This window comes from Cydia amplana, chromosome 13 (assembly GCF_948474715.1).
Source record: "Cydia amplana chromosome 13, ilCydAmpl1.1, whole genome shotgun sequence".
Taxonomy (NCBI): Eukaryota; Metazoa; Arthropoda; class Insecta; order Lepidoptera; family Tortricidae; genus Cydia; species Cydia amplana.
Window position 1 is genome coordinate 8,206,940 of NC_086081.1, and position 14,024 is coordinate 8,220,963.

The following is a 14,024-nucleotide window of genomic DNA, read 5'->3' on the forward strand; positions in this document are numbered from 1 at the left end:
GCACCTTGCCAATAGTCCCCACGCTAGCCCAATGCGGATTGGGGACTTCACATACACCTTTGAATTTCTTCGCAGATGTATGCAGGTTTCCTCACGATGTTTTCCTTCACCGAAAAGCTAGGTAGTGGTAAATATCAAATGATATTTCGTACATAAGTTCCGAAAAACTCATTGGTACGAGCCAGGATTTGAACCCGCGACCTCCGGATTGAAAGTCGGGCGTCATATCCACTCGGCCACCACAGCTTGTCAACCAAAACGTAACTATTTAAAATGTATCTTGCTTTGTGCGGCCTGACTATTGTCAAATATTATTCTTGTGTTAACCTAGCTTCATTTACGCAACCATTATTAATAAAACTTTATGTATATTTTTATAATAATGTTTAAATATTCAATTTTTATTTTGGTCGGAAGTTATTATGAGCATATTGAGCAAGCAATGAAAGAAAATACGTTATATTTGTCATGAGACAGAAAAATACGGAACAATTATTTGCTGTTTGAATTTGAATTGAAGGGTCACGTATAAGACGTTTTGGCGTCGTGCAGATAAAATACACTGCGCATAGCACCACGTTCCGATATCCGTGGAATTCGTATCGTAGACAGTTTTCCCCAGTTTTGAAGTTTAACTTCGTTGGCGATGGCAGTGGCACGTCTCTGCCAGATAGGGTTGTCATAGAACATGTTAGTAATATGTAAGTTAAAAAAAAACATTCTATGTTTAAATTATTTCATTATTATTTTTTAAATACCTACCTAGAGCTTGCAGGATGTAACATCAGGTCTAGACATTTAAACCAATGTAATGACATGACTGAAAAAAAATGCGCCTTAATAGTTAAACTTAGGACTTCCAGTCTTTGGTATGGTTTGAGTTTGTTGTCAATGCAAATTAATATCTGATCTGAAGTTAGGTATTAAGTACCTATATGAGCAAAAATTAACAATTACTAGCTTACATTAAGTAGGTACCAATGTGAAGATTAACTCGCTTATTCTTTTGACAATGTTTGAATGAATGTAATGGCTGTATTGTATATTTGGCCACTTTGGCCTTCACTATCTGTTTTATACTTGCTGTATATGGGTGCACTAATTTTTAAACTCTGGTCATGTTTTGAAAATGTTATCTCCTAAGTTACTTTATTTTTATCTAGTGATACTGTCTCTTATCGTAATGCCAAATCGTCTCCTATTCTATCGGCAACCCTAGTTAGAGTACCTACGCTCGTGTCGGAATTTTTAATTCAATTATGATACCGATCTTGTTTAATGGGTGCTCACAGCGCGTTTTTATATCTCCCGTCGCTAGGAAATCCCGCGTTGGAGATTCATAACTTTCTTTAATTACTTGCACGAAAATAGGCCGTTTTTATTAAAGGTGCGTATATAGATAAGGATTGTTTAGGGAAATGGTGACAACCCTGTTGATTTTTTTCTTGCGTTTTTGACTGCAGAAGATTAAATAAAAGGAAAAATATTTGTACTTCGAAGCAAGATTAACACTAAATAAACTTGTAACATTATCATCGCTACTACTATATATAACATTTATAAGCTATTCAAAGTTTTTGATTTATATCTTACAGTAATTTTACTTAAAGTGAATATTTATCGGAGTGTGTTCGCCTATTCTGCTTATATTTATACACTTTGGCAAACTTTGTGAAATTTCGCCCAAATTTTCTTTTAAACTTTCGCATGTTCCTAGAAGGACTGTGCTGACTGCAAAAATGTATCGAAATCACACCTCCCGTAAAATAATTTCCCAAAAGCAAAACAAATTCATACAACCAGGGCATAAACAATCACCCAATACGGCAGATATTAAAACCATAAAGCAAAAAGCTTACGCCGATAAAAATATAATTCGGAAGTTTTTTCACGAAGCACCGCGCGGCCACATAAATTTGTCAGGCGAAAAGTTCCATGCTAATTCAATCAGCGGGCTTATGCTTGACGAAGGAACCTTCGGAATTTGGCTGTGCCCAGTCAACCTTGAGCTTGATGTCATTATTTTATTGTAATTTACACTTTTAGCCGGTTTTGGAGGAATGAGTTTAGCGAGGGTTGGGTGTTGGTGGTGTTGTATTGGGGCCAGGGGATTTAATGCAGATTAATAATATTTTTCGCAATATACTTTTGACACAGGTGTTTTATAAAACACCTCATTGGAGCCAATGATATTATAACCATAGATAGGTTATACTCATACTTGAGGAGAACAAAAAATACTTCCGTATTTATTTCTGTGCCTACGAATAAATTTGTTATTTTTGATTAATTTTCTCATTCCATCCATCTTTGTTACACTCGTTGTTAAACATAAGCTCGTCTCTTTCTCTTTCGGTGAGCTCGTTAGCACGTGCACTTTGCTCGCTTGTCCAGCCGCGACTAAGGGAACTTGTCCAATTTGTCACAAGGTAAGCGCTTCAATCTTAGAACGCCTATAACCTATCTTGAGTTATAAATCATTTATTGGAGCCGGAGGAAGAGCAGTCAATAAAAATGTTCACAATATTTAAAATAAACAAGACTCAAAAATACATTCTGAAGTTTGACAGACAAAAAATGGCATTATCTTCAAAAGCTCACCGTTAAATAAGACTGCTTCCACAACATAAACCCGTATAGCTTCAGTTTGATAACCACACAGCTTCGCTTGTCATATTACCGTAACATCCAAACAAAGCAACACCGCGGGCAATTTAACCCGGGTCGTAACCCAATTCGCTGACTTTTTGACATTCAGCCTCACGTCACGGGGAAGTTTTAACAGAAACAAATGACTGCCGAGGAAGGCGCGCGTAATATGCCCCGTTTTAAAACGGGTCGACGGCGTGCGACTGTTGTTTTGTTTTGACGCACCGTGTGGCATACATGGGCGTGTCATGTCGTGCGTCTTGTGATCAAATGCAGTGCAGGATGAAATACGTAATGCTCGATACTTTTAAATTTGAAAACTTCAATTCGAATTCAAATGTTGCACGATGTATCTCCGGCCTACACCCCCTTGGACGCATTTACTTTTAACTTTTATTGACATTTTTGCTTTAGAAAATCTGTTCCGCTTCGTTGATACAGCCGGACAATAGCGTCATAGAACGGGAAATGAAATTTTGCATTAAAATGATGCAAAAACACATTTACAAAAAAGTCTGGCGCAATCAGGAGGGTGCAATGAAATTGTATTTTTTCTGTAACAAAGAGGTCAGATAAGCAGAAAATCTATGAAACGGAATATGAAAGGATGGTGATAATACTTATTTAAAGTAAAGTTCTAAGTGACGAGTAGAAAATGGCGCAAAATTCATTTTCCGCCATGTTCGGTCCGAATTTTCAAATTTGCCTCCTTTTGCCTACTTAATAAAGCCGATTTGCCAGAGTATGTCATGCCAAGCGTCGTTGTCTCTGTCGGTTAGACATATAACACACATCCTCTACATACCTATAGCCCGCCGAAATATCAATTTACTAAGCTGAACTTAATTCCGTAGGTACCCGAAAGACATAATTAACAACTTAAGCAAGTCAATTCTACTATACATGCGATTATAACGCTAATTGCCACCAAAAATGACATTAACGTTCACGTTAACTTTGGTCACTTCAAGTGTCAGATACGCAATTCGTGTCGTTTATTATAAAAAGTGTAATTTTCACGGGCCCGGCTATGGCGGATCGTTTCACGCGACGCTAAATACCAACAGTTGACTTATCTTTTATCTTATTTTATTAGTTATATCGTAAAATTGTTTTTTTATTGAAACATGTTGGAACTAGAAAGGCAGTTGAGTAATAGGTAGTATTAATAGGTGTATACTTGTTTTAGGGGTAAAGTCACTATTAATCTTATTTGCAAAGACTACGCATTACGTATTTATAAGATTCTTTGTATGTGCAATTATTTGCACCGGTTTCTGCGCTGTGGTGTAGGTTACTAGTGATAGTCTTTGACTTTTATAAGTGCATTATAATAAGACTAAATTGAAGAATAAATAAAGACTTTTCTTAGCTATTAAAGGGAAAGTCTTTACCTATATAATCATATAAAAACTCTCCGTTTTATACTAGTATTTTTTTTTGTTAAATAAGAAAAAAATACCTAAATATAGCTGGTCAAGCAAATCTTGTCAGTAAAAAAAGGTGCGAAATTCAAATATTCTATGGGAAGATATTCCTTCACGCCTACATTTTTCAAATTTGCCGCCTTTTCCTACTGACAAGATCTGCTTGACCAAGTATAGAAGCCTCATTTCCACCAAAAAATTAAGAGGTTAAATAAATAAAACTAACAATATTATAGCGCAAAGCTACTTTGTACATGTTTGCTTAAACTAATGTATTGCTTGCTCCCACCAGGAGCATTTTGCTGTATTTTATAACCGGAAATTTATCCAGGCTGGCATGCAATCCCAGCTGCCTTGCCACGGACGGACGACTAATAGCTGGTATTAGCCTTCGCCTCAGCCAGGTACTAAACGCCATGCACGCTGCGATTTTTTAGTCGCAAAGTATCTATTTACATTTTATTAATGGACGAAACTACCAAGATCATACTGAGTTTTTGAATGTTTGTGAATGTACATCAACGACACTGTGCTTGAGCTATCCGTCGGTCATTATAAATTTATTGTAATTATATTTTAAGATTTTCAGGCTGGTATTTATAAAACAGCAATAAGGGTAAACATTTGGAAAATACACCTAAGAGTGTTAATTTATAGGGTACGTCTTGAACGCATACTCAATTGGATTCATAGTAGGTACTTTGCATCAACAAACTTTCTGAAGTGCGCTTGCGACTTAGCGATTATTTTCCATTAAAAAGTCGCCCACGAGTAGACCAAAGATAAATCACTCCGTGATAGCATCGTCTACCAACTATTTAATCTGAGCTCAGAATTGAAATGCACTTTACTACGCCCTAAGATGGTAGTAGCTGATCTGTTGGTTAGTTCTACACTCGAGAGCATTAAAAAGAGGTCACTTTTAGTAAACTTCCATATAAAGTAGCCTGTTTCATTTACTTTTGCGCGTACGACGGCGCGTGCAACTTTGTGTTTTGATTGCGTAGTAGAATGGTTTATGTGTTTAGACGATAAAGTTTGCCTAAAGGCGGAAATGCTGAAAGATAATTTTGGAATATTTAAACTTTCGATTAAATGTTACAATCGACTTAACTACAAATTTAATATCATGTATTATTCACATACACAAGGGATATAAGTACATACCTACACCTATCTCCTTTGTATGTAAAGTGTTTATGTTTTGTGTTATTACAATAAGTGACATATTATGTGCATACATTTGATACACAGACCACAAAATCTTTGAGTAGAATTTTACTGCATTTTTTTAACTTTTACACTCATTGACTGGATTCATAATACATATAGTTAGGTAATCATAGTTGTACAGGGTGTTGCCTGTAATACACAAATAATCAAAACACATAGCATACCTACTCCTCAAACTATAAAACTTTTATTAACAACTTTTAAAAATTACGAATCCTTTAGACTTCGTCTGTTTCATACAAAATAAATATTGCCTTCAATGTACGCTGACATCAGTGTGTTTGACGTTGCTTGTCAGCTTGTCACGCTTTAAACATAACAAAATTTGCAATACATTGCGTCTTAGAATAAACTAACTTTAAAGTGTAATAAAAATCAAAACATAAGTTATTTTTAAAAGTTGCTGAACAAATGTTGGTCAGTTTGAGGAGTATAGCCTACTGTTTAATTTATTGCTCCTGTTACAGGAAACACCCTGTATAAACCCGAAATGTAGGCCCGTCAACTTGTCTCAATGCAGCTAGCTACGTGAAAACACGTTCCACGCTCATTAGCGACACATCGCGACATGACATCTTGTCGCTCATAAAGGAATCATGGAAGACGAGTTTTAATCACGATACACAGGAGCAGATAAAACGGCCCACTACTTGCATTTACAAGTCAAATGGTGGGGTTTATGTAACTTGGCTCAGATGTGATCCCATAGATAAATTAATAGGTCCTGTACCTGAGCTGTTTCTCTCACCTGAGACATTCGAAGTGTTTCGTTATGAGATCGAGAAACCCTCGTCTTACCGTGCAGCTATAGAATTTGATGTCTTGAGTTGAGAATTTGAGATTGACTGATGATTTTGATGTTTTAAAACAAAAAATATACAACTGACTTGTATAGGGGAGTACCAATCTGAGGTACATTTGTATTTAGTAGTCATCTTGATACATATTCAGAAACTAGTATAATAAGGATATCAATTGTATTTAAACCATGGTGCTTCGTGCTCTGTGAAAGCTTCCTTATCTCATTTACTACGAATTTATGCAACGACAGCGCGACGACGCAGCTCGTTACAGGTATTTTCCGCTCTGTGCTAAAAATTGGCGTATCGCTTAGCCGTAATATCGCATAAAAGGAATAATTTCAGTCTTCAACATTTCAAACCTAAAACTACGCTTCCAAAACTAAGTAACAATACGGATCGCACGTCGCATACCGCATCGCATACACGCCTCTAGGTAGAATACTAATTACTGCTAAACTTCACCACGCTTCTCAAATATGCACGGTTATCCATAATCTACGTATCAAATAATGCAAGAATTCAATTTGGAGCTTTCGAGACGCATCTGGAGAGTTTCCACGGTGCTGTAATATGATTAATCAAATCACATACTGTGGATGTTTTTATCTTACATAATCACATCACAAGTTTTTTTCATGTCTGAACATTTTCTTTTTCAAAAGCAATTTTGCGTTGTTCTGATATCACAAACTCACGAATAAAGATGTATTGTATTCTATTCCAGTTCGGTGAAAAAAATAACATTTCGCATGTTGCAAGAGCATAACTTTTAATTGTAACATTTGTATTAACGTCATGGAATGTGTAACCAATTTAGATTTCATTTAACCCTTCAAGTGGCGGTCAACCCGTTAATGGTCGGATCGAAAAGCAGTAAACTGGCGGCTCACCACACACGGGTCGATGCGAAAACCACTTGAATAACTTGAAGGGTTATAGATTAGTGTTATTCATGGGTTTCCTTTAACTATTTTACCAATATTAATCTATTTCCTATCAAGAAATTGAATGTGTAAAGAGCGAGACACATGCACTTAATAGTAAAGTAGTACGAAACTTTTAGCGGAATTAGAGCGAGAGCGATTCCTTACATAAATTCAGAAACAATCCTATAAGTAGGTCCTTCAATTATAACATTCTTGACTTATACACGTAATTTCCCCTGTCCAAGGTAATTAATACCCTTCGGCCGATAACGGTGGCGGGTAGCCAGGCCTCGTTTGTTTTACTTAATTTTCTGATTAGATTAAAGCTTAACTTAATTATTTTCTGAACTGCTTTCGTTATAGTTTGACCTTATACGCGTTCACAAACCTTTTCCTGCGTTGTTATTGCACGTAGCATCTGCATTTAAGAGCAATAAATATGGGTCAGCTTGTATGAAAATGTTTATATAGAGTGACTCATTTCCCTTGCTATTGAGTTTATACTGTACCGTGATTTTGGTTAGTTATGGCTGGGAAAATACAGGGCATATATATACCTAAATATAAAAAGAAGAAACTTAAGTAACATGGTTTATCTTCGTGAAATAAATTTAATTTAGTCTTTTATTATACAAATTTTCACGTATGATTTAAATTGAGCAATCAATTCATTGACATGCAAAAAGCGCGAGTATCTAAATCGTTTTCATTAGACGTATTTAATCTTAGTAAGAGTATTGTTAAGATCGCGACACCCATAAAGAAGCCGTATAAGCTGTCGACCGCGACAAACGCGCGATAAAAGTGGAGTGCATTACATGAGAACTGCTTTTAGTCGTTACAGAGGTTCATTGTATAAGTTACGTAGGTACTGGAGAGATGTCGGTCTGATCCTTGGTATTACTGAATCGCGATTAGAAAGGGATTGAGATAGCTGTCAATCCATATTGATTTTGACGTAAGTGTATGGAAATCTGTTATTTCTAATCCCTTTCTGATCGCGGCATGATAATAGTTCAACTGTCTTAAAATGCGTCTCGCGAAACGAAAGACAGTTCAGATGAGCAAAACTTGACAGCTACGAAGTTATGGAAATTATGTTTTAAAGCTTAGCCCCTGTTATGTTTTTACGGTAAGTAAACGATTATGAACATTCACGAAACGTCATAACGACTTTGACGACATACCACATTCGTACTATTAAACATAAAATATTAATGAAAAATTCACTGGTTCTTTAACCAGTTCACTGGTTCTTTAACTAGTGAACTGGTTAAAGTTGGTCAATATTTACTAAATGTAATAATGTAATAATGTGTATGTGTTCGCCGCCATGTCCGTAACTTCGTAGCTGTCAAGTTAAGCCCATCTGAACTGTCTTTCGTTTCGCGAGACGCATTTTAAGACAGTTGAACTACCAAGAATCAGACTTTTTTGAAACGCGCAACTCTAATAGAGTGTTAAACGGAATTTTGTTACAGGTTGTACTCGCTGTAATTCTTGGATGTATTTGCAGTTTATAAGTTGGTAAATAAATTAGCAGCAAGCGAAACCTGTACTTAAAATGCACCCAATGCCTCCTAACCATAAAACCGCTCTCAAAAACTAAGTGTAAGGCCTGAGTGGACGCTCGAAGCGGAGCGTTCGGTGGGGCGTGCAGCGTGGCGTCGGGCTCTCAAGTGATTTGAGCGGCGTGCACTAAGGCCGCTCCTGTACGTTTGCATTTGTTTAACATGCACGCCGCACGCCCCGCCCCGCTGCACGCCCAACTCGAGCGTCCACTCAGGCCTTACACCAAGCCATCGATCTCCGCGCCCTATTATAAATACTAATAACCAGTGCACTTAGGTGCATGCGATAAATCGCGCAGGATGCGTCTAATAGACCCCATCGCTCACAGGGGCGCGCGTAAATCGTGCACTTTCGATTGCACGTGCGGTGTGTAGCGTGTGGTAGGTATATTTGCATGTGAGCGGGTTATCCTAAATGAGCAATTTTCTATATTAAGACGATGTTTGTAATAATATACATTTTTAAATTAGTTCTCAAACAAGAATCTAAATTATATATTGTTTTTCTGAGTTTCTGTACAAAGAAATAAGTGATTAATGATTATTGATTAAATTGAATAGGTCCTACTTTTATTATTAAGTACTTGATACGTATAGGGCCGAGGAGACGAGTGACACGAACGTTGGTTTATAGCACACTGTTTTATTGACGTAAGTAAGATGGATCGTGGGCGCAGCCACACACACATGCATAGGTAGTTGCATACATATACAACATCCCTCCCTCTAAATTACTAACTAATATCCTAAAAATATTTCTTAAAATCTACATTTAATTTTGAACGGCGTCGTAATCTGTTCCGCGCATCTGAGCGCACACATTGTGTACTTTGTTGCTCAGCCTCAGTGGGGACCATCTCTGTGTCTGTGTCTTCAGAGCTATCCGTAAAAGATTCCGCTTCTTGAAACTCTGCGTCACTTGGCACTGACCCTTTCCCCTCCCGCGAGAGCTCTGGAGTGTCACCAGACGGCGACGACGGATCTGGAGGGGGAACACTGCCTCCATCAGTCGTTGGCGGAGACGGAGTCGGCGGGGGCGGCGGTAGCGGCGACAGCGGTAGCGGCGGCGGCGGCGACGGCGGCAGCGACGGCGGCGGAGGCGTCGGCTGCAGCGACGGCGGCGGCGGCAGCGGCGGAGGCGTCAGCAGCGGCGACGGCGGCGGAGGCGTCGGCGGCGATGGCGGAGGCGGGTCTGCAGATGGTAAGTACTCATCCAAATCCGTTAAACTTTGGTCCCCTGGGCTGTCATCCGCTATGGTACCATTGATTTTAATTATTTGATTTTTATGTTTTTTGATAATAATATCTGTATAATAGTCTTTGATTAAATACAAAACTTTGCCAATCCTTTTATCGATTGTCCCTTTGCACCAGTTAAATTGAGACTTGTTGACATACTTTTTGTAAAGTATTAACTCGCCTTTTTTAAAATTACGTGACTCGTATTCTTTACATGGTGAACACTGTTGAATTTTTACAGGTTTATTAATCACGGACTCGGCAGATGATAAGGGCGATAACTCCGAGGATGGATTCGACACATCAAGTCTACATCTTATTTTATGACCAAATACTAACTGTGACGGAGCGCAGCCCGTGGTTGAATGTATTGAATTGCGATAATCCATTAAATATCTTAATAAGAGTAACCGCCTCTGTCTATCATTTTTACCCGTTAACATGCTCGACTTAATACCTTTTTTTGTGATCTTAACAAAACTCTCGGCTTGGCCGTTACTGGCGGGATGGTAGGCTGGTGACGTAATATGTTTTATGTCGTTAAGGTCACAAAATCTAGTAAATTCTTGCGAGCAAAAAGCAGTACCATTGTCACTTACTATTGTTTTTGGTAACCCGAATCTGGAAATAAAGTCGCATAACTTGTCTACTACGGCCGTAGATGTCGTACTAACCATGGGATATACCTCAAGCCATTTACTATAAGTATCTACGATTACTAAATACGTATGGCCATATAGCGGCCCGAGGAAATCAATGTGTAACCTTTCAAAACAACGCGCAGTCTGGGGCCACGGCGCCGGCGGCGCGCGGGGCGGGGACGGCCGCAACTGCTGGCACACCTCACACGAACCCAAAAACGTCTCCAAAGCCCTGTCAATCCCTGGAAACCAGAACCGAGCCCGAGCCTCTGCTTTAGTTTTAACTATTCCTAGATGTGACGTATGCAGTTCTGCCAGAACTTTATCGCGAAGCGACTGTGGAACTACCGCTTTGTGACCCCGCATAATAATACCATTTTCTACAGCTAACTGAGTTCTACATAAATGGTAAGGCTTCAGACGCACATCGGTAATTTTATTCGGCCAACCATTGAGGATATACCTACTTACGATATTTAATATCGCATCTGTCTGGGTACCTATCTGTAATTCATTTAGAGTTAATGGTTTTGCCCCGTCTGCAACAAAACAAACATATGCGGCCTTATCACTATCGGCGAGTGCTGGCTCCGCGCCCCGCCCGCGCTCCCCCGGCAGGCTTGCCCGAGACAAAAAGTCTGCACTATTGTCCGCACTACGCACATATTCTATTGTGTAATTATAACCGCTGAGAAATAATGCATATCTTTGTAAACGATTCGCTGAGACCTCGGGGATGCCTTTGTAGGGCCCAAATATTGAAGTTAAGGGCTTGTGGTCCGTTCTCAATACAAACGGCTCTGCCCTACCGTACAAATACTGATGGAAGCGTCGCACTGCATATATTATTGCGGTCGCTTCCCGCTGTATTTGCGCGTACCTTTTTTCAGCGGGGTTTAGAGTGCGCGAGGCAAATGCGACCGGCCGCTCGACTCCGTCCGAATCTAATTGTGACAAAATAGCCCCAAGGCCACTAGGTGATGCATCACAGGTCAAAAAAAGTTTTGCTTTAGGGTTAAAGTGTGTAAGAACCTGATCAGACACCAGATGTCTTTTAATTTTGTTAAAAGCGTCGTTATGCAACGCTGACCACTCCCATTTTGTATTCTTTTTAAGTAGGTCATATAATGGACTGAGTATAGTCGAGGCGCCCGGAACAAAATTTCGGTAGTAGTTACTTAGCCCTAAGAATGATTGTAACTGACTAATGTTTGTTGGCACCGGTGCTTCAACTATGGCTTTAATTTTCTCTGGTGATTTTTTTAAACCTTCTTTATTTATTATATAGCCTAAATAGCTAATCTCGTCCTTAAAAAACTCACATTTATCCCGTTGCAATACCAGTCCCGCATCTTGTAGTCTTTGCAACACTACCTTTAACCTGGCCTGGTGCTGGGCGGCGTCGGCGCCCGTGATGAGCACGTCGTCGAGCAGGCACAGCACGCCGTCGAGGCCTGCGAGCACGCATTCCATGGCTCGCTGAAATATCGCTGGCGCAGACGCCAGCCCAAAAACGAGACGTGTAAAGCGAAATAATCCACGGTGCGTGTTTATGCAAGTCAACCTTTGTGAGTCTTCGTCTAGTTCGAACTGGTTATATGCCATGGACAGATCTAACTTTGTGAACGTTTTCCCCCCGTGTAACTTTGAAAACAGTTCGTTTATTGTAGGCAGCGGATATTGATCGATAAGTAGCTGTTTATTTATGCTGACGGAATAATCTGCACATAAACGCACTGAACCATTTTTCTTTAAAACTGGCACTACAGGTGAGGCATACTCGGAATGATCAACTGGCTTCAGAACCCCTAAATTGACAAGCCTATCAATTTCTTTGCTAACGGTATCGCGTAATGCGAACGCTACCGGCCGCGCTCTAAAAAAAACAGGTTTTGCGTCCTCTTTAAGCCTTAAGTTGACCTTATACTTATTGAATAACCCTAAATTACCTGAAAATAATTTGGGATACTGTTTCTCTAAGTCAGTGCTACCTATAAGTAATTTATCATTACAATAATGCACCGTTTGCACAGGTGTAAGTTGCAATCTAAACAAAGCAATAAAATCTCTGCCTAGCAACGGCGGGCCGTCGTCGTTAACAACATACACGTTCAATGCGCGAGTGCTACCCGCGTATTCTACTGTCGATCGTGCACTACCCTTACATTGTAGATGTTGGCCTGAATAAGTGACTAATCTTTTTTTTGTAGGTAACAATGGTACATCTTTAAAATGCATTTTGTACGTAATGTAAGAAACAACGGTCACCGCAGAACCAGTGTCGATTTCAAATTTTAACTTTCGACCATTTATTTTCACCGTTTCAACCATAGGCTCACCCCGGAAAGAACGAATGTAATATAACTTACCATCGTCGTCGTTATCGCCCTGACAATCCGCCGATACATTAACGTAATTTACGCTAGTGCACATCTTACGGAGATGCCCTTTTTTATTACACTTTTTACATGTAAACTTAGCGAAACGACACTGTGACGCACTATGGTTGGTGTAGCCGCACACCGAACACTTCACCTTTGCACTTCCCTCGTTTTTACCACCGCGCGTGATCTTAAATAACTCGGAGGCCGACGATTCCGACGATCCCGGAGTAACGGCAGCGGCGCCGGCGCCGGCGCCGGCCACGGCCGCGCCTGCCCGCGCGCGACGAATGTTTTCCGCGAGTTCTACCGCCTTCGCTAACGTTAACGCGGATAAATCTTGAGCATACAATTTTTCTTTTTCCCTGCCCGGCAGCATCCCCATAACGAAACGGTCACGTAATGCTTCTTCTACGTTTTTAAACGCACAATGCACTGACAGTCCTCGCAGTCTAGCCGCCCACTGTGGGTATGACTCCTCTCGTTGCTGCGTTGCAGAGTAAAAGTTATGCCGCTCGCCGAACCCGGTTAACTTGGGAGTGAAATGGTCGTCCAGTAATTTTAATATGTCCTCGTACGGCACTTCTTGGACATCTTTGGGCAACGCCAAATGCGCTGCGAGCTCGTACGAGCTCTCATTGAGTGCGCTTAACAAAATCGCTCGTCGTTTTTGTCCCTGTGCATCTGTAGCCTCTGTAATATTATTAGCGATGAACCACTGACACACACGACTTTTATAATTTTTCCAAACTTGCACATTATGGTCAAAAGTCGGAAGGACACCGAAAACAGCACTCATCTTTTTAAAATGTGGGTAAACGTCGCCACTGATACGTATAGGGCCGAGGAGACGAGTGACACGAACGTTGGTTTATAGCACACTGTTTTATTGACGTAAGTAAGATGGATCGTGGGCGCAGCCACACACACATGCATAGGTAGTTGCATACATATACAACAGTACTTATAACTTTATATACCTAGGTGTACGTATAGTAGGCTAATAAGTCATGACAGGTTATGTATTTGTATATAATGCATTGCCATAATGCTGTAAATGTTAGGTATTAATCAAAAATACTCAGAACTTCATTTGGGCATTCAAACTTTTGTTAGTCACAAACCTGGTTGTTTTAAAGAGAATTTATTAAATA

At 39.8% G+C, this 14,024-nt stretch overlaps 2 protein-coding genes across 2 annotated transcripts in view; one reads left to right on the top strand and one right to left on the bottom strand.

Annotated features, from left to right (window-relative positions):
- LOC134653446 (uncharacterized protein CG43867) overlaps positions 1 to 14,024 on the top strand; it is a 447,433-nt gene that overhangs the window by 167,244 nt on the left and 266,165 nt on the right. The window lies entirely within an intron of this gene.
- Positions 9,356 to 13,834, bottom strand: LOC134653639 (uncharacterized protein K02A2.6-like). The gene has a single exon (XM_063509034.1). It carries the CDS (start codon positions 13,667 to 13,669, stop codon positions 9,356 to 9,358), a length of 4,314 nt encoding a protein of 1,437 aa, XP_063365104.1. The 5' UTR covers positions 13,670 to 13,834.

Bases quoted from the DNA above. Each gene is read 5' to 3' on its own strand.
- LOC134653639 (XM_063509034.1), bottom strand. From the start codon at position 13,669: ATGAGTGCTGTTTTCGGTGTCCTTCCGACTTTTGACCATAATGTGCAA.